Source organism: Kogia breviceps, chromosome 7, assembly GCF_026419965.1.
Source record: "Kogia breviceps isolate mKogBre1 chromosome 7, mKogBre1 haplotype 1, whole genome shotgun sequence".
Taxonomy (NCBI): Eukaryota; Metazoa; Chordata; class Mammalia; order Artiodactyla; family Physeteridae; genus Kogia; species Kogia breviceps.
The window spans coordinates 70,328,142-70,350,394 of record NC_081316.1 but is presented as its reverse complement, the minus strand read 5'-3'; the positions used below and the strand labels follow the sequence as shown (position 1 = coordinate 70,350,394).

Sequence of the window (22,253 nt, the reverse complement as noted above, 5' to 3'; positions counted from 1 at the left end):
GACTGGGGAGGCTGGGGTATGATCCGGTGCAGCCATGGAGGCCATTGTCAGTGTGCACATAAGCAGTGCCACAGAAATGCCCAGTGACTAAGCACTGAAGCTCAGGCAGACAGGCCTTGAGAGAGACACAGCCGGAGGGCCTGGGGTGTGGTCCCGGTGGGATGGTAGCAGTTGTCATCAGCATGCTCAGGAGTACAGAGCCTTTCATCTCCCAGTGAGAGCACCCTGGCTCTGGCTCCACTCACTCCACACCACAGCTTAGCAGTAGATCTGGGGCAGACAGGTCCTGTGAGAACACTGCCACAGAGGCAGCCCAGATCTCTGGTGGCAGTGCAGTCACTTCAATTCCTGCAGCCACAACGCCTCAGCTCTCAGCCCCAGCCTACTTCAGACCATAGCCTTGCACTAGATCTCGGATGAACACAGCAGAGAAAGGGATTCAACCTTGGGATGCTTCTGAGCAGAAACGTGAATGCTTACACAGGTGACACATGGGTCCTCTGTGACTGCATGGGCCTTACTTGCTTTAGCAGTCACCTTTTGGGCAGGGTTTAAACTCATGGACAGTGGAATCTGATTGAGCCTGACCATCAGGGCTTCTACTCCAACAACTGGGGAGCAGACCTCACCCCTGACAGGGCATTGACAGCCATGGAACAGAGAAAAAGTCCCACTTCACATCTTGTACAGGCTCTAGATGCTACAACATCAGCCATACCACCTATCAAGGGGATAATAGCCCACACACCCTGAAGAACGGTGTGGCTGGCGTCCAACTGAAACCAGCCCTCACACCAAAAATATTGGATTCACACAGTCTACACAGTGATGCTCCCACATAAAAACACGCCTTCAAGACCACAGTAGATAACTGTTTCTGCTAAATTCAGAGACAAAGGAAGTTAAGTAAAATGAAAAGGGAGAGGAACTACTTCCAATTAAAAGAACAAGATAAATCCCCTGAAAGAACAAATAATGAAACAGACCATGCACCAGTCTACTAGACCCTGAATTCAAAAAGGAGCTAATAAAAATGCTAACTGAATTAAGAAAGATTATCGATAGAAACACAGATCACTGTAACAAGGACCTAGAAACTATAAAGAGGAACCAATCAAAAATAGACAATTCAATTCCCAAGATAAAACCAATCTAGAAGCAATGAATAGCAGACTAAATGACACAAAAGAATAAATAAGTGATCTGGAGATAGAATAATGGAAATCACCCAATCAGAACAGCAGACAGAAAGACAAATGAAAAAAAAAAAATGAAATCAACATATCAGATCTATGGGATAATTTAAAACATGCTAACCTTTGCATGACAGGGGTTTCAGAAGGAGATGAGAGAAGGGGGTTGAAAATGTATTTGAAGAAGATATGGCTGAAGACTTCTCAAACCTAAAGAAGGAAACAGTAACCAGGTACAGTAAGCACAGAGAGTCCCAAACAAGATGAACCCAAACAGACCCACACTAAATCGTATATTAATTAAAATGGCAAAAGTTAAAGAGAGGATTCTAAAGGCAGCAAGAGAAAAACAAAGATTTAGTTACAGGGGAACCACCAAAAAGCTATCAGCTGATTTCTCTGCAGAAACTTTACAGGCTAGTAGGGATGGCATGATATATTCAAAGTACTGAAGGGCAAAGCCTGCAACCTAGGATGCTGTTCCTAGCAAGATTATCATTTGGAATAGAAGGAGAGCTAAAGAAGTTTTCAGAGAAACAAAAACTAAAAGAATTCAGCAATACTAAACCCACCCTAAAAGAAGTATTGAAGGGTCTTCTCTAAATGGAAAAGAAGCAAGAATCTGTTGGAAAGGGAAAATCAGAATAGGAAAGGCAATTATATAAAAGGATTGAAGGGCTTCCCTGGTGGCGCAGTGGTTGAGAATCTGCCTGCGAATGCAGGGGACAGGGGTTCGAGCCCTGGTCTGGGAAGATCCCACATGCCGCGGAGCAACTAAGCCCGTGAGCCACAATTACTGAGCCTGCGCATCTGGAGCTTGTGCTCCGTAACAAGAGAGCCCGCGATAGTGAGAGGCCCGCGCACCGCGATGAAGAGTGGCCCCCGCATGCCACAACTAGAGAAAGCCCTCGCAAAGAAACGAAGACCCAACACAGCAAAAATAAATAAATAAATAATTTAAAAAAAAAAAAAAAGGATTGAAGATCACTTTTAAAAACCAATACATAGTTTAAAAAATAATAATAAAGTTGTGAAAGTAATTATAACTACAATTAACAGTAAAAGGATAAGCATGACAATGTAAAATAGGATATCAGAATCACAAAATGTAGGGGAGGGGAGTATAAAAATGTAGATTTTTTAAAAATATGAACTTGAATGACTATCAATTGAAAGCAAGTAGATATAGTTATGGGTCAACATACTTGAACTCCATGGTAACCTCAAATCAGAAACGTACAATAGATTCACCAAAACCAAAAAGAAAGAACTCAAGCATACTACAAAAGAAAAACATCAACCCCCTCTCCCTGCCAAAGGAAAAAAAATGCACAGAGAAGAACTACAAAAACAATTGGAAAACAAGGATTAAAATGGCAGTAAATACATACTTATCAATAATTACTTTAAATGTCACTGGACTAAATGCTCTGATCAAAAGACAGAGTGGCAGATTGGAGGAAAAAACCAAGAAACTACAATTTGCTGCCTTCAGAAGACTAACATCAGGATGAAAGATACACATAGACTGAAAGGGGATGGAAAAAGAGAATTCATGCAAATGGAAACAACAGGAAAGTGGGGGTAACAGTACTCCTATCAGAAAAAATAGACTTTAAAACAATAGCCATAAAGGAAGAAAAAGGGCATTATATAATGATAAAGTGATCAATATAAAAAGAGGATATTACACTTGTACTATAGGAGCACCTAAGTATATAAAATAAATGCTAGCAGATATAAAGGGAGAAATTGACAATGATACAATAATAGTAGGAGTCTTTAACACATCGCTATATCAATGGACAGATCATCCAGACAGAAAATCAATAAGGCAAGAACATTCCTAAATGATACAATAGAGCAGTTGGACTTAATTGATGTCTACAGGGCACTACATGCAAAACAAAAAACAAAAACAGAATACATGTTCCTTTCAAGCTCACATAGAAGATTCTCTAGGATAGATAACATAGTAGATCACAGAACAAGCCTCAACAAATTTAAGAGGATAGATATTATGTCAAGCATCTTTTCTGACCACAGTGCTATGGAACTAGAAATCAAGTACAGAAAGCAAAATAGGCAAAGAACAAACACATGTAGACAAAACAACAAGCTACTAAAAAGACGGTGGCTTAACAATGAAATCAAAGAATAAATCAGGAAATACCTTGGGACAAATGACAATGAAAACACAACCTTACAAAATCTATGGGATCCAGCAAAACAGTTTGAAGGTGGAAATTTATAGTGATATACAGGCCTTCCTCAAGTAACAAGAAAAATCTCAAATAAACAACCTAACCTACCACCAAAATAAATAAGAAAGAGAAGGATAAACAAAATCCAAAGTTAACAGAAGGAACAAAATAATAAAGATCAAGGGGAAATAAATAAAATAAGAGATCAAAAAATAATAGAAAAGATCAATAAAACCAAGAGCTGGTATTTTGAAAAGGTAAATCAACAAACCTCCAGAGAGACTTGCCAAAAACAAAAGAGAAAGGACTCCAATAAATAAAATAAGAAATGAAAGAGGAGAAATAACTGATACCAGAGAAATACAAAAAATTATAAGAATACCATGAACAGTTTTATACTAACAAATTAGACAACCTAGAAGAAATGAACAAGTTTCTAGGAACATACAGCTTACCAAAATTGAGTCAAGAAGAAATGGATAACTTGAACAGACTCATCACTAGAAGTGCAGTAGAATATGTAATAATAATAAAAAAAAAAAAAACCCTCCCTGCAAACAAAAGCCCTGGACTAGATGGCTTCACTGGGAAATTCTACCAAACACACAAGGAAGAACTCATACCAGTCCTTCTAAAACTATTGCAAAAAGTTGAAGAGGAGGGGACACTTCCAAATTCAATCTATGAGGCCACAAAGTCACTGAATTTAGACAGAAAAATCTTCAGGAAAATATTAGCAAATTGAATCCAACAAGACTTGAAAAGGATCATACACCATGATAAATTTGGGTTCATTCCAGGATCACAAGGATGGTTCAAAATATATGAATCAGTGTGATACACCACATTAACAAAAGCAAAGACAGAAACCACATCATCATCTCAATAGTTGCAGAAAAAGCATTTGACAAAGTTCAATATCCATTCATGATAAAAACTCTCACCAAAATGGATATATAGGGAACATATCTGAACATAATAAAAGCCATTTATGACAGACCCATAGCCAACATAATACTCAATGGTGAAAAGCTGAAAGGCTTCCTGGTAAATTCAAGAACAAGACAAGGATATCCACTCTCACCAGTTCTATTCAACATTGTAGTGGAAGACCTGACTACAGCAGTCAGACAAGAAAAAGAAGTAAAAGGTTTATGAATTGGAAGGAAAGATTGAAAACTGTCACTACTTCAGATGACATGATACTCTATAAAGAGAACCCCAAAGTCTCCACACAAAAACTATTAGAACTAATAAATGAGTTCTGAAAGGTAGCAGGATACAAGATTAATTAATACATGGAAATTTTTTGTGTTTCTTCTTTTTTTTTTTTTTTTTTTTGCTGTACACGGGCCTCTCACTGCCGCGGCCTCTCCCATTGCGGAGCACAGGCTCCAGACGCGCAGACCCAGCGTCCATGGCTCACGGGCCCAGCCGCTCTGCGGCATGTGGGATCCTCCCGGACTGGGGCACGAACCTGTGTCCCCTGCATCGGCAGGCGGACTCTCAACCACTGTGCCACCAGGGAAGCCCTGTTGTGTTTCTTTACACTAACAATTAAATATCAGAAAGAGAAAGCAAAAAAAAAAAAAAAATCCTGTTTAAAATCGTGTCAAAAAAAGTAAAATATCTAGGAATAAACTTAACTGAGAAAAAAAAAAAACTGAACTGAGGAGGTGAAAGATGTATATGCTGAAAGCTGTAAAACATTGGTATAAAGTAAATTGAGGACGATTCAAACAGACAAAACGATATCCTATGCTCTTGGATTGGAGGAATTAATATTGTTAAAATGGCTATACTACCCAAAGTAATATACAGATTTAATGCAATCTCTATCAAAATACTCATGACATTTTTCACAGAACTAGAACAAATAATCCTAAAATTTATATGGAACCCCAAAAGACCCAGAATTGCCAAAGCAATCCTGAGGAAAAAGAACAAAGTTGGAGGCATACCCCTTCCAGACTTCAGACTATACTACAAAGCTACAGTAATCAAGACAGTGTAGTATTGGCACAAAAACAGACATATAGATCAATGGAACAGAATAGACAGTCCAGAAATAAACCCATGCACCCATGGTCTATGACAAAGGAGGCAAGAATATACAATGGAGAAAAGACAGTTCCTTTAACAAGTGGTATTGGGAAAGCTGGACAACTACATGTAAATCAATGAAGTTAGAACACTCCCTCACATCATATACAAAAATAAACTCAAAATAGTTTAAAGACTTAAACATAAGACATGAAACCATAAAACTCCTAGAAGAGAACATAGGCAAAAACATTTTCTGACATAAATCATAACAATATTTTCTTGGATCAGTCACATAAGGCAAAAGAAATAAAAGCAAAAATAAAAAAATGGCACCTAATCAGACTTAAAAGCTTTTGCACAGCAAAGGAAACCATCAACAAAATGAAAAGAAAACCTACAGAATGGGAAAAAAAAAATATTTGCAAGCAGTGTGACTGACAAGGGGTAAATATGCAAACAATTCATACAACTCATTAACAAAAAAATAAACAACCCAATCAAAAAATGGGCAGAGGGCTTCCCTGGTGGCGCAGTGGTTGAGAATCCGCCTGCCGATGCAGGAAACACGGGTTCGTGCCCTGGTCCGGGAGGATCCCGCATGCCGCGGAGCAACTGGGCCCGTGAGCCATGGCCGCTAGGCCTGCGCGTCTGGAGCCTGTGCTCCGCAACGGGAGAGGCCACAACAGTGAGAGGCCCGCATAACGCAAAAAAAAAAAAAAAAAAAAAAAAAAAAAAAAAAAAAAAAAAAAAAAAAAATGGGCAGAAGGCCTAAATAGACATTTCTCCAAAGTAGACATACAAATGGCCAACAGGCACATGAAAAGATGCTCATCATCAGTAATTATTAGAGAAATGCAAATCAAAACCCCAGTGAGGTATCACCTCACACAAGTCAGAATGGCTATCATCAAAAAGTCCACAAATAATAAATGCCAGAGAGGGTGTGGAGAAAGGGAACCCTCCTACACTGTTGGTGGGAATGTAAACTGGTGCAGCCACTATGGAAAACAGTATGGATGTTCCTTAAAAAAATAAAAGTAAAGCTACCATATGATCTTACAATACCACTCCTGGGCATATATCTGGAGAAAACCATAATTTGAAAAGATACATGCACCTTAGTGTTCATTGCAGCACTGTTTACAATAGCCAAGACATGGAAGCAAGCTAAATGTCCATCGACAGATGAATGGATAAAGAAGATACACAAAATGAATCTATATACAAAACAGAAGCAGACTTAAAGACATATAATACAAATGTATGGTTACCAAAGGAGAGAGAGTGAGGGATAGATTAGGCATATATTATTAAAAGACATAAACTATTATACATAAAATAGATAAGCAACAAGGTTTTACTGTATAGCACAGGGAATTTTATTCAATATCTTATAATCTACAATGGAATATAATCTGCAAAAAAAAAAAACTGTATCACTATGCTGTATACCTGAAACTAACACAGTATTGTAAGTTAACTATACATCATTAAAGAAAAAGAATAAATTAAAAGTTAAACAGAACAAAAAAAGAAAAAGCAATTAAAAGATGGATAGCAGAATCAACTCACTTTTTCCTCCTCTGTTAAGTTGTTGGAAAGATAAGTTTGTAGAACTTCCTTTAGAAAGAGCCAAAATTTTGTGAAGGAATACTGTCAAAGTACAAAAAGTAGATTTTAGAAATTTAGAGGTTTTATATTTTTTTCTCTAAATTTTAGGAAACTTTTAGTATATAATTTCCCAAACATCTGGCAGGTGTGGGGAAAATTTAACGATTTACTTTTGGGGCTTAAACTTTTAATTTGCTATTGTTACTAAGTTAGTATTATATTTTATCTCATTTGTTCTAAATGCAGACTAAGAGATATGTTCACGATCATTCAACTTTTTTTTTTTTTTTTTTTTTTTTTTTTTTTTTTTTTTTTTTTTTTGTGGTATGCGGGCCTCTCACTGTTGTGGCCTCTCCCGTTGCGGGGCACAGGCTCCGGATGAGCAGGCTCAGCGGCCATGGCTCACGGGCCCAGCCGCTCCGCGGCATGTGGGATCCTCCCGGACCGGGGCACGAACCCGTATCCCCTGCATCGGCAGGCGGATTCTCAACCACTGCGCCACCAGGGAAGCCCGATCATTCAACTTTTGAAATTATCTATTCTTACTCTACACAAGGAGATTTTTAGCTGCTGAAGTTTCTTATTTTTTTCAATATAATTACATGTATTCATATTAAATATGATTATATATTTTGATTATATAAATATTTTTTACAGGTTAGGCATATCATGTTTTATGAGTATATTTCCTTTCTTGTATACCTTTTGTTGTGCTTAATAACTGCCTTACTTTATCAATTGATTATTTTTTTTCTGTTTATGTATCACATATTTATCCATAGTCTTTTTGTCAGACCCTAAAATATATTTGGAATCTATGTGTTCTTAGTACTCTCCTACTTAGAGTCTTTTGTCCTCCTGTTTCAAGGTGGGTTAGTTCTTCCCTAGGCCTGCAGACCACAGCTTAAGTTATCTTGAAATTGCTTTTCACCATTATTCCGGGACTATATTTGTCTGTTTTCTGATCATATTCTCTTATTTTGGGTCTTTGTCTTTCTCTTTCTTAGTTTAGTCCCTCATTTTTCTGGAACACATCCTCCATAGTAGCTTCTTTTTTGTTTGTTTGTTTGTTTGTTTGTTTTGCAGTACGTGGGCCTCTCACTGTTGTGGCCTCTCCCGTTGCGGAGCACAGGCTCCGGATGCGCAGGCTCAGAAGCCATGGCTCACGGGCCCAGCCGCTCCATGGCATGTGGGATCTTCCTGGACTGGGGCACAAACCCGTGTCCCCTGAATTGGCAGGTGGACTCTCAACCACTGCGCCACCAGGGAAGCCCCATAGTAGCTTCTTAAGCAAGGTTATCTGGGATGAAAAATATTTTGAGATTTACATGTCTAAAATTATCTGTATTACACTATTATATGTGATCATAATTGGGCTGGGTTTAAAATACTAGACTAGAAATAGATTAATATCATGATTTTGAAGGCCTTTTTCTATTATAGTAGTTCTCAAAATGTGGTCCCTGAACCAGCAGCATCAGTGTTACCTGGGAAGTTGTTAAAAGAGCAAATTTTTGATCTCCATCAAGGCTTATTGAATCAGATATGCTGGGGAATGAGACCTTGCAATCTGTGTTTTGACAAAAACTCAAGTTGATTTGTGCAATGCACAAATGCCCAGCAGTGCATGGCAGTGTGGACTGGCCATTTGATGACAACCTCTCAATATTTGTGGGTAGTTTTGAGGGGGTAAACCAGTCATTTCTCTAGAAGAATTCTAATATCTTCTGCCTAGGGATTGAGTAGGGGTGGCTGGAGGTGGGTAAGGGGCATAAGGTTTGACTTTCAGGGATGTATGTAGAGGATTGTCTGCTCTCAATGCAGGAGGGAATCTGAGGTCAAACGTTATATTATCAGTTATCAAACAATCTTCTGTATTTAGCTCTAGTATTTTCTTCAGAGGTACCTGTTGTCCACATTTCCTGAACATTTTTGAATACTTCTTTTCACCTGTCTTCCTGCAGTCATTTAACTTTTGCCCTTTTGCATTTTGGTGTGTCAGTTATCACCTTTCAAAACTTTATTAAAATTACTCCTTCGTAGTACTTTTCTCTTTCATTGTCTTTTTTCTTCTGCATGTATGTTTTAACTTATTCCCTTGGGTTCATTTTAGTAGGATTTTAGAAGGGATAGAAGACAAGTGAATACTTTTAATCTTCCATTTTTATCTAGAAATCTATGGACACAAGTGTTTTAAAATATAGATTCCTGGAAGTGGTATGGTTAGGTCAGAGGATACACTTAATTATAGCTTTGCTTTTCAAATCAAATTCTAAGTGAAGGTATTATAACTACTGAATTATTGACAGTTTTCATTGTCATTTATTTACTGCACGATTACATTTTAAGGTGCTGTTGTGGCTTTTTGTTGATAACTAAAGTAGAATGACTTATAAAATGGAATTATATTTTAGAAATTTGCGGAAAACTGAAGACAGAAAAAGGAAACTAGAGGAGCTTCTTAATTCTGTTGGTCAAAAAGTGTCAGAACTCAAAGAAAAGTAAGTTAAGTTTTGAAATGTATTTTGAATATTTGAAAACATACCTCAACTAATACTTAAATTTTGAAAATCTTAGTTATAATCACTGTCTTAATTTTTTGGTATCTCACTCTAAAAAGGGGACGGATGTAAAATAATATAGAATGTCTTCCTTTTAAAAAAATTTAATAAGAACAAAAATATTTTAAGTTTCTGTATTCCCAAGCATTGGAAAATTGAGCAGGAAGAATTGAATGTAATGTGTTAATTCTGGGAATGTTTACATTTGGTATTCCCATTTCTTTATTATTTTGACTTCAAGATTTTAGACTCCTTTATTTCAGATGATGCTATAGGACCACCTATTCCATAATCTTTCCAGAGGTATGTGATCATGTTAAAATTTTTTATCTTTTTAACTTTGCCCTTTTTGGCATTAAAAAATATTCCTTCATACAAATATTATTCTCAAATTTAAGAACCATTTATGAATGTGATTAATCTTAAAACCTTTCATGTACCTCTGTGCTCCTGTGATTGCTTTTTAATATAGGATAGAAAATATTGGTATGGGAATTATTATAAATGTGGAAGCATTTTCCTTTAAGAATTGTGAAGATTGGAAAACTGGAGAATGTGTCATTAAATATAGCATATGTTATCACTTGCTTTCAGTTTTATGAGACTAAAACTTTCATATAAACATTTTTTCTTTAAGTGGTGTGTTATGTTTCCTTTTTTTTCTTATGGAAGAAATACAAATTATTACACCAAGAAAAAAATTCATCAGACTGAAAACTATGATTTTTTTTTTCTATATAGAGTTAGGAAACAGTGATCTCTGTTTACATTTATATATATTTATTTATAGAGAAAAAACAAAAAAATCTTCAAACCCATAAGTTCAATGTTTTTCATATTCCTGAATGTTTTTTTGGTTAGACATACAGAAATGAAATCACATAATTTCCTTCCACGTATAATTAGAGAAGTATAAGGAAAATAATATATTATTTTCAGTGTTACATGCTCAGAATCAGTACGTAATAATACTCAGATAATTGTCAAATATTTATTGAGTGGTTAGCTTATGATACCAATGTTTGACTCCATTTGTTAGTCATTTGCGTGTGTCAGGTGTTGTCCTAGGCACTTTACATATCCATCATTTTTAACACTTAAAACAACACTGAGAGGTGGATATTCTTACATTTTGCAGACTAGGAAGCTAAAGATTAGAAAGATTTATTTGCCTAAATTGAGCAGTTAGTAAATGACTAAGCAAGCATTAGATCTTGTATTTGTCTGACTCCATAAAGTTCCTTTTCTTAGTCACTACACCATACTACTGCTATTTTGGAAGGATTATTATGAAAACCTTCTGAATAATATGCCTGAGGACCTTGTGGATAATGTGATTGAGGAATTGAATTTTTAATTTTATTTAGTTTTAATTAATTTAAATTTAGACAGCCATATGTGGCTACCATTTTGGACAAGTGACTCCTAGAGTCTTATGTCTAGGGAAGGGAGGAATAGAGCACTTAGAGAGGCAATAAAAGTACTGTAAAATGCCTGGAACTTAATATCAGACACACCCATATATGAATTTTAGGTCCTCTGCTTACTATTGGGGAGATCTGTGCAATAATCTGTTTGGATTTAAGTCTCCATATTTATAAAATGAGAATTGTAATACTTATTTTGAACTGTTCTGAGAATTGACAGAATCCTGGGCATTTTGAAGGCACTTACATATTTGTTGAAGGACTAAGTAATAGGAATATTACTGTTATATTTAATAAAATAATATATATGCACAAGTATTTTTTTTTTTTTTTTTTTTTTTTTTTTATGCACAAGTATTTTTAAGGAAAATAATTTAAAAGTTTTAAACTTTGGCAAATGGGCACATAGGGAGAGAACATATCTAATGGGCTGAATATTTCAGGTGAGTTTTAAGATTTTATTTATATTTTTGATAGGTATATATTTGAGGGAGTTAGATTGAGGGGAGAGGTAGGGATAAGGAAGGAGCTGGAAAGTATTCTAGGCAAATGGAACATCCTGTTGAAGGGCACAGCAGATAAAAGATAGGACATTTTCTGAGAATATAAAATTCTTCAGATGTTGACATATAGTTTTACTGAGCTGAGTAAAATGAAATAAAACTGAAAAGATAGATCAATATTATGACTGGGCCTTTGAATGTCTTATTAAGTTTGAACATAATGTAGTAGGGCATCAAGGCCCTGTGAGAATGTTCCTCTTTAAATTTATGCGTTGGTATTGTGTCTCTTACATTAATGATATTTTATATGCAAATATTATCAATATTATAGTTAATTAAATTATTGTATAAAAGTTCACTTTACTATATATGCATAATTTAATTAAATCTATCTTAAATCCAGTTATCTTTAATTAAATTTTAGTGTTTTCATAGATTTCAGAACAGGACTTCAGAAGCTGCCAAACTTGAAGCTGAAGTAAGCAAAGCACAAGAAACAATTAAAGCTGCAGAAGTCTTGATTAATCAGCTTGATAGAGAGCACAAGAGATGGAATGCACAGGTTTGTTTGAAAGAGAGGTCATAAAGAGGCATTGTTTAAAACACAGGAAATGTGTAAGATAGTGTATTTGTTAATAAAATCAAAAGGAAAAAATATCCATTAAATTTCAGCCCCAGCTTAGGATAAATTATCTAGATATTAATGGCCATGATGTGAATTATTCTTATTTTTTAACATGTTTATTGGAGTATAATTGCTTTACACTGGTGAGTTAGTTTCTGCTGTATAAAAAAGTGAATCAGCTATACATAAACATATATCCCCATATGTCCTCCTGCTTGTGGCTCCCTCCCACCCTCCCTATCCCACCCCCAGGTAGGTGGACACAAAGCACCGAGATGATCTCCCTGTGCTATGTGGCTGCTTCCCACTAGCTATCTATTTTACATTTGGTAGTGTATATATGTCCATGCCACTCTATCACTTTGTCCCAGCTTACTCTTCCCCCTCCCTGTGTCCTCAAGTCCATTCTCTATGTCTGCGTCTTTATTCCTGTCCTGCCCCTAGGTTCTTCAGAACCATTTTTTTAGATTGCATATTTGTGTGTTAGCATACGGTATTTGTTTTTCTCTTTCTGACTTACTTCACTCTGTATGACAGTATCTATGTCCATGTACCTCATTACAAATAACTCAGTTTTGTTTCTTTTTATGCCTGAGTAATATTGCATTGTATATATGTGCCACATCTTCTGTATCCATTCATCTGTTGATGGACACTTGGTTGCTTACATGTCCTGTCTATTGTAAATAGTGCTGCAGTGAACATTGTGGTACATGTCTCTTTTTGAATTATGGTTTTCTCAGGGTATATGCCCAGTAGTGGGTTGCTGGGTCGTAATGTAGTTCTATTTGTAGACTTTTCACCATTGTATACTCTTGTCTCCTTTATCAAAAATAAGGTGACCAGGGCTTCCCTGGTGGCGCGGTGGTTGAGAGTCCGCCTGCCGATGCAGGAGACACGGGTTCGTGCCCTGGTCCGGGAAGATCCCACATGCCGCGGAGCAACTAGGCCCGTGAGCCATGGCCGCTGGGCCTGCGCGTCCGGAGCCTGTGCTCCGCAACGGGAGAGGCCACAGCAGTGAGAGGCCCGCATACCGAAAAAAAAAAAAAAAAAAAAAAAAAAAAAAAAAATAAGGTGACCATATGTGCGTGGGTTGATCTCTGGGCTTTCTATCCTGTTCCATTGATCTATTTTCTGTATTTGTGCCACTATCATTCTGTCTTGATTACTGTGGTTTTGTAATATAGTCTGAGGACAAGGAGCTGATTCCTCCAGCTCCGGTTTTCTTTCTCAAGATTGCTTTGGCTATTCCAGGTCTTTTGTGTTTCCATACAAATTGTGAAAATTTTTTTTCTAGTTCTGTGAAAAATGCCATTGGTAGTTTGATAGGGATTGCATTGAATCTGTAGATTGCTTTGGGTGGTATAGTCATTTTCACAATGTTGATTCTTCCAATCCTAGCACATGGTATATCTCTCCATCTATTTGTATCATCTTTAATTTCTTTCATCAGTGTCTTATAGTTTCTGCATAAAAGTCTTTTGTCTCCTTAGATAGGTTTATTCCTAGGTATTTTATTCTTTTTGTTGCAATGGTAAATGGGAGTGTTTCCTTAATTTCTCTTTCAGATTTTTCACCATTAGTGTATAGGAATGCAGGAGATTTCTGTGCATTAATTTTGTATCCTGCTACTTTACCACATTCATTGATTAGTAGTTTTCTGGTAACATCATTGCGATTCTCTATGAATAGTGTCATGTCATCTGCAAACAGTGACAGTTTTACTTCTTCTTTTCTGATTTGGATTCATTTTATTTCTTTTTCTTCTCTGGTCGCTGTGGCTAAAACTTCCAAAACTATGTTGAGTAAGAGTGGTGAGAGTGGGCAACCTTGTCTTGTTCCTGATCTTAGTGGAAATGGTTTCAGTTTTTCACCATTGAGAATGATTTTGCCTGTGGGTTTGTCATATATGGCCTTTATTATGTTGAGGTAAGTTCCCTCTATACCTATGTTCTGTAGAGTTTTTATCATAATTGGGTGTTGAATTTTGTCAAAAGCGTTTTCTGTGTCTATTGAGATGATCATATGGTTTTTCTCCTTCAGTTCATTAATATGGTTTATCACATTGACTGATTTGCGTATATTGAAGAATCCTTGCATTCCTGGGATAATCCCCATTTGATCATGGTGTAGGATCCTTTTAATGTGCTGCTGGATTCCGTTTGCTAGTATTTTGTTGAGGATTTTTGGATTTATGTTCATCAGTGATATTGGTCTGTAATTTTCTTTTTTGGTGACATCTTTGGTTTTGGTGTCAGGGTGATGGTGGCCTCGTACGATGAGTTTAGGAGTGTTTCTCCCTCTACTATATTTTGGAAGAGTTTGAGAAGGATAGGTGTTAATTCTTCTCTAAATGTTTGCTAGAATTTACCTGTGAATCCATCTGGTCCTGGGCTTTTGTTTGTTGGAAGATTTTTAATCACAGTTTCAATTTCAGTGCTTTTGATTGGCCTGTTTGTTTTCTATTTCTTCCTGGTTCCGTCTCAGGAGGTTGTGCTTTTCTAAGAATTTGTTCATTTCTTCCAGGTTGTCCATATTATTGGCATATAGTTGCTTGTAGTAATCTCTCATGATCCTCTGTATATCTACCATGTCAGTTGTTAATTCTCCTTTGTCATTTCTAATTCTGTTGATTTGAGTCTTCTCCCTTTTATTCTTGATGAGTCTGGCTAGTGGTTTATCAATTTTGTTTATCTTCTCAAAGAACCAGCTTTTAGTTTTATTGATTTTAGCTATTTTTTTTCTCTATTTCTTTTTCATTTATTTCTAATCTGATATTTTTGATTTCTTTCCTTCTGCTAACTTTGGGATTTTTTTTTTGTTCTTCTTTCTCTAATTGCTTAAGGTGTAAGTTTAGGTTGTTTATTTGAGATATTTCTTGTTTCTTGAGGTAGGATTATATTGCTATAAACCTTCCTCTTAGAACTGCTTTTGCTGTATCCCCTAGGTTTTGGGTCATTGTGTTTTCATTGTCACTTGTTTCTAGGTTTTTGTCTTTGACTTCTTCAGTGACCTCTTTGTCATTTAGTAGTGTATTGTTTAGCCTTCATGTGTTTGTATTTTTTACCAATTTTTTCCTGTACTTGATATCTAGTTTCATAGCATTGTGGTCAGAAAAGATACTTGATACAATTTCAATTTTGTTAAATTTACCAAGGCTTGATTTGTGACCCAAGGTATGATATATCCTGGAGAATTTTCCATGAGCACTTGAGAAGAAAGAGTACTCTGTTGTTTTTGGATGGAATGTCCTTTAAATATCAATTAAGTCCATCTTATTTAAGGTATCATTTAAAGCTTGTGTTTCCTTATTTATTTTCATTTTGGATGATCTATCCATTTGTGAAAGTGGGATGTTAAAGTCCCCTAGTATGATTGTGTTACTGTCGATTTCTCTGTTTATGGCTGTTAGTATTTGCCTTAAGTATTGAGGTGCTCCTATGTTGGGTGCATAAATATTTACAATTGTTATATCTTCTTCTTGGATCGATCCCTTGATCATTATGTCGTGTCCTTCTTTGTCTCTTGTAATAGTCTTTATTTTAAAGTCTATTTTGTCTGATATGAGAATTGCTACCCCAACTTCCTTTTGATCTGCATTTGCATTGAATATCTTTTTCCGTCACCTCACTTTCAGTCTGTATGTGTCCCCAGGTTTGAAGTGGGTCTATTGTAGACTGCATATTTATGGGTCTTATTTCTGTACCCATTCAGGTATCTATGTGTTTTGGTTCAAGCATTTAATCCATTTACATTTAAGGTAGTTATCAATATGTGTGTTCCTATTACCATTTTCTTAATTGTTTTGGGTTATTGTCGGTCTTTTCCTTCTCTTGTGTTTCCTCCCTGGAGAAGTTCCTTTAGGATTTGTTGTAAAACTGGTTTGATGGTGCTGAATGCTCTTAGCTTTTGCTTGTCTGTAAGAGTTTTAATTTCTCCATTGAATCTGAATGATATCCTTTCTGGGTAGAGTAATTGTGGTTGTAAGTTTTTCTCTCATCACTTTAAATATGTCCTTCTGGCTTGCAGAATTTCTGCTGAAAGATCAGCTGTTAACCTTATGGGGATTCCCTTGTATGTTATTTGTTACTTTTCCCTTGCTGCTTTTAATTTTATTTATTTATTTATTTTTTTGTGGTACGTGGGCCTCTCACTGTTGTGGCCTCTCCCGTTGCGGGCACAGGCTCCTGACACGCAGGCTCAGCAGCCCTGCCTCACGGGCCTAACCGCTCCACGGCATGTGGGATCTTCCCGGACTGGGGCACGAACCCATGTCCCCTGAATCAGCAGGCAGACTCTCAACCACTGTGCAACTAGGGAAGCCCTGCTTTTAATATTTTTTATTTGTATTTCATTTTTGATAGTTTGATTAATATGTGTCATGGCTTATTTTTCCTTGGATTTATGCTGTATGGGACTCTATGTGCTTCCTGGACTTGATTGACTATTTCCTTTCCCATATTAGGGAAGTTTTCAACTATAATCTCTTCAAATATTTTCTCAGTCCCTCTCTTTTTCTCTTCTTCTTCTGGGATCCCTATAATTTGAATGTTGGTGCATTTAATGTTGTTCCAGAGGTCTCTGAGACCCTCTTCAATTCTTTTCATTTTTTTTTCTTTATTCTGCTCTGCAACAGTTATTTCCACTGTTTTAACTTCCAGGTCACTTAGGCATTCTTCTGCCTCAGTTATTCTGCTATTGATCCCTTCTAGAGAATTTTTAATTTCATTTATTGTGTTGTTCATCACTGTTTCTTTGCTCTTTAGTTCTTCTAGGTCCTTGTTAACCGTTTCTTGTATTTTCTTCATTCTATTTCCAAGAGTTTGGATCATGTTTACTATCATTACTCTGAATTTTTCTTCAGGTAGACTATTTCCTCTTCATTTGTTTGGTCTGGTGGGTTTTTACATTGCTCCTTCATCTGCTGTGTATTTCTCTGTCTTCTCATTTTGCTTAACTTACTGTGTTTGGGGTCTCCTTTTCGCAGGCTGCAGGTTCGTAGTTCCCATTGTTTCTGGTGTCTGCCTCCAGTGGGTAAGGTTGGTTCAGTGGGTTGTGTAAGTTTCCTGGGGGAGGGGACCAGTGCCTGTGTTCTGGTCAATGAGGCTGGATCTTTCTGGTGGGCAGGACTGTGTCTGTTGGTGTGTTTTGGGTTGTCTGTGACCTTATTATGATTTTAGGCAGCCTCTGCTAATGCATGGGGTTGTGTTCCTCTCTTGCTAGTTGTTTGGCATATGGTGTCCAGCACTGTACTTTGCTGGTCGTTGAGTGGAGCTGGGTCTTCGCGTTGAGATGGAGATCTCTGAGAGAACTTTTGACGTTTGATATTACATGTGGGGCCGGGAAGACTCTGGTGGACCAATGTCCTGAACTCAGCTCTCCCACCTTTGAGGCTCAGTCCTGACACCTGGCTGGAGCAGCAAGGCTCTGCCAGCCACACGGCTCAGAGCGAAGGGGAGGAAAAAAAAAAAAGAAAGAAACAAAAAAAAATTAAAATATAAAAAATATTATTAAAAACAAAAAAAATTTAAAAGTAATTAAAAGAGAGAGCAACCAATCCAAAAAACAAATCCACCAATGATAACAAGCACTAAAAACTATACTAAAAAAAAAAAAAAAAATGTCCACACAGAACCCTATGAGAAATGATAAAAGCAAAGCTATACAGACAAAATTACACAAAGAAGCATATCCATACACAGTCACAAAAGGAGAAAAAGGAAAAACATTTATATATATATAAAAAAAGAAAGAATTCAACCAAGTCAGTAAATAAATCTGCCAGTGATAATAAGCTCTAAATACTAAACTAAGATGAACATAAAACCAGAAACAAATTAGATGCAGAAAGCAAACCCCAGGTCTGCAGTTACTCCTTAAGTCCCCTGCCTCAGTTTTGGAATGTTTTGTTGTATATTCAGGTATTCCAAAGATGCAGGGTCCATCAAGTTGATTGTGGAGTTTTAATCTGCTGCTCCTGAAGCTGCATGGAGAGATTTCCCTTTTTCTTCTTTGTTTGCACAGCTCCTGGGGTTCAGCTTTGGATATGGCCCTACCTCTACTTGTAGGTCGCCTAAGGGCATCTGTGTCCCACCCAGACAGGACAGGATTAGAGCAGCAGCTTATTAGGGGTCTGTGGCTCACTCAAGCGAGGGGGAGGGAGCTGTACGGAATGCGGGTTGAGCCTGCAGCGGCAGAGGGCATCGTGACGTTTCAACAGCCTGAGGCATGCTGTGTGTTCTCCTGGGGAAGTTGTTCCTGGATCACAGGACCCTGGCAGTGGTGGGCCGCACAGGCTCCTGGGAGGGGGTTGTGGATAGTGACCTGTGCTTGCACACAGGCTTCTTGATTGCTTCAGCAGCAGCCATAGTGTCTCATGTGCACCTCTGGTGTCTGCGCTGATAGCCACAGCTTGCACCTGTCTCTGGAGCTCATTTATGTGGTGCCTCTGAATCCTCTCTCCTTGCACGCCCCAAAACAATGGTGTCTTGCCTCTTAGGCAGTTCCAGACATTTTCCCAGACTCCCTCCTGGCTAGCTGAGGTACACTAGACCCCTGCAGGCTGTATTCACACAGCTAACTCAAGTCCTCTCCCTGGGATCTGACCTCTGAAACCTGAGCCTCCACTCCCAGCCCCCACCTATCCTTGGGGGTGAGCAGACAAGCCTCTCAGGCTGGTGAGTGCTGGTCGGCACTGATCCTCTGTGTGGGAATCTCTCTGCTTTGCCCTCTGCAACCCTACTGCTCTACTCTCCTCCATGACTCTGAAGCTTCCCCCCTGCCCTGCCCTGTCTCCACCAATGAAGGGGCTTCCTAGTGCGTGGAAATTTTTCCTCTTTCACAGCTCCCTCCCAGAGGTGCAGGTCCATCTATATTCTTTTGTCTCTGTTTTTTCTTTTATCCTACCCAGGTACGTGGGGAGTTTTTTTGCCTTTTTGGAGGTCTGATGTCTTCTGCCAGTGTTCAGTAGGTGTTCTGTAGGAGTTGTTCCACATGTAGATGTATTTCTGATGTATTTGTGGGGAGGAAGGTGATCTCCACGTCTTACTCCTCTGCTGTCTTGAAGCTCTGCCATGAATTAATCTTTAAGCAAAATATCTTTATATGAATGGATTTTAGACAAAGCATCCTATTCCTCTTTTAGTTAGGAAAAGGTAGTGGTAAAAATGAGTTGTGCAAAATTTATTACTGTTTAGAGCCTTTTTTGGACTTACCTTTACCAAGACAGTCCTCTTAGGATTTGACACCGTCAGCTATTTATTTGTGTTTGAAATTCTCTCTTATTTCAACTTTATTAAAGTGTTGTCTCTTGTTTTTGTTTTGATTTTGTTTTTGTCTTTTTTTAAGCAGTTAGATTCCTGCCTTTGCTGGATCGTCCTCATCTGCTTATCCAATAATGTTGATTGCCTCTCAGTATTCTCTTCCTCAGCTCCTTTCTCTGCAAATATTCTGGGAATTCTCATCCAGTCTTAAGAATATCACCCAAATGATGATGCTGACCAGAGCTATGTTTCTAATCTGCTGACTTTTAAATTCATATTTGTAACTACACCTTAGAAATTGGCATTCAGCTGTCTCCAGAACTCAAATACATGTCTAAATTAACTTATTTTCTTTCTCATATGAAATCTCTTTTATTTCCTGTGTCTAATAAGGCATCTTTCTTCTAGGCATCAGAACTAAAAATATGTGGATTATCTTAGACTCCTTCTATTAATTTGTATCCATTTGCAAATATCCCTCATATTTGTCTTCCATCCTTAATGCTTTTCTTTTTCTTTTTTCACCTGAATTCTCCTGACCTGTCTTTCTCCTGTCTGACCCTTTAATTAGTTGATTCTTATTTGTCAGCTAAATTATCTTTCTAAAACCCAGTCTCATTACATCACTCACTGCTCTGTTTAAACACTTTCAGTGGCTCATTATTACCGCAGGTTAAAACTGAAGCTATGTTGCATGGCATGGGAAGACTTTCAAATCTTCCTCCTTCCGGTCAACTCTGTGTTTCTCTTTTCATTATTCCTATTTTTGTACTCTTTCTGCTCAGGCTTATGCATTAGCCACACCATGCTTCTAATTAAAGAGTCTCCATGCTTAATTTTTGTTTTTTACCTTTGCTCATACTCTGTGTATCTAAATCATATTTTACACAGTGATGCTAATTCACAGTATTTATTAGAATTATTAGGAAATTTCAGTGACTAAATATATTCTTCTTTACAGATATATTGGGATTTTATACATTGTTTTAATATCACAGCAAAGTCTGAGGTCTTGTTGGTATTTTTACATTTCAGCAATTTTGTTCAGACATGTTATTACTTTAAACCAATAAATGATTTTTTCTATAGTCAAAACTTCAATTTCTGAAGCTATCAATATTTTTTTCTATCTTAGAACATATCCATATGTTGCTCTCTCTCTCCTTTTTTTTCCAGGTTACAGAGATAACAGAGGAATTAGCTACTCTTCCTAAAAGAGCTCAGCTAGCTGCTGCATTTATTACATATCTTTCTGCTGCTCCTGAGGGTCTGAGAAAAACCTGTTTGGTAGAATGGACCAAGTCAGCTGGTCTTGAAAGTTTGTATTTAGTTATTCATAAATTTGAAATTTCAGTATACTAAAAAGCACATCTTTTGATTTTTGTCATTTTACCCTTTTTTTAAATGAGGAAAATTTTCTGTAAGTTAAAGGATACCATAACTACTTTAGATTTGCTAAATTCTACAAATGTTTTGAGAATCGCTTTATTATAATGACTCTTCTACCCATAAAATCTCTTTTTGAAACTGACACCTGAATTATTTTGATGTTGTATGAATGCATTTTATTAATTTTTACACTAATTTCATATAGTGAGATGTAGGAATTCCAAATTTTTTTGTGAATTTTGTGGTTTTTGCAAATTATTATAATTGTGAGACATTCATTTGAAAGACAAATATAATTTGAGTTTCATTCCTTTGCACTTTTTTTTTTTTTTTTTTTTTTTGCGGTACACGGGCCTCTCACTGTTGTGGCCTCTCCCGTTGCAGAGCACAGGCTCTGGATGCACAGGCTCAGCGGCCATGGCTCACGGGCCCAGCCGCTCCGTGGAATGTGGGATCTTCCCAGACCGGGACACGAACCTGTGTCCCCTGCATCGGCAGGAGGACTCTCAACCGCTGTGCCACCAGGGAAGCCCTCCTTTGCACTTTTTAAAACTTTTTTTCTCTTTAGTTTCTGATTCTAAATGCAGAAGAATGGATTGCATATTAAGAATGATCATGGGACTTCTGTTTGAGTATATTATAAATAGTTTTATTCCCTTTCTTTTATCAAGCACAAGATTATTGTAGTAAAGTATTATTGATACCTTTAATTTTTCAGAATTTGATCTGAGGAGATTTCTTTGTACTGAAAGTGAACAGTTAATTTGGAAAAGTGAAGGCCTACCATCAGATGACCTTTCCATAGAAAATGCTCTTGTTATCTTACAGGTAATTAATCTACTTTAATTGTCTCATTAGAAATGTTTCTTTTGAAGCTTGCTCCATGAAGTACCTTCTTCAAATCCTTAGGCTTTCACAGTTAGTCTTAGTTAAGTAAAAGTAAAAATATTTTGCTAATAAAAATCCATTTGTGATTCAAGTAGCATCTCTAAAATTTTCAGTGTAATTTATTTTTTACCTTAATATGAAAGTATAAATAAAAATGGTATTATTTTGATGGGAAAATATTTTAAATTGAACTTCCTGATAATAATAGAAATGTTTTAGGGATGCTTGATTCATTTGGTTATATAGTTCTTTCATCTAGAGTATATTTTAAAAATAAAAATTTTATACTTTTATTTTGTTTTACAAAGTTATGGAAAGTGAAGATGGATAAGTTTGGGGTTATAAGTTAAAGATAACCATGTGCATATTTTGGAAAATTGTTCTTTTACATAGTGTATGTTTCCAAAAAGTAATTATTTAAAGTTGAAACAATTATACCTTAATTAGCAGTGAGTGTGAAAACCAAATTCAAAATCTTGTATACAAGCAAATCATTACTTTGTATGAAGTTTGATTTTTTTTTACCATTACTTTAGTTTACCTT

General features: G+C 36.8%; 1 protein-coding gene across 2 annotated transcripts in view; it reads left to right on the top strand.

Moving 5' to 3' along the window:
- DYNC2H1 (dynein cytoplasmic 2 heavy chain 1) overlaps positions 1-22,253 on the top strand; it is a 380,690-nt gene that overhangs the window by 122,005 nt on the left and 236,432 nt on the right. For both annotated transcript variants that reach the window (XM_059068297.2, XM_067038564.1), the window contains exons 60-63: positions 9,469-9,555; positions 11,981-12,107; positions 20,609-20,750; positions 21,540-21,649. In XM_059068297.2, the coding sequence (XP_058924280.1) occupies positions 9,469-9,555; positions 11,981-12,107; positions 20,609-20,750; positions 21,540-21,649 (466 nt within the window). The remainder of the gene's footprint in view (positions 1-9,468; positions 9,556-11,980; positions 12,108-20,608; positions 20,751-21,539; positions 21,650-22,253) is intronic.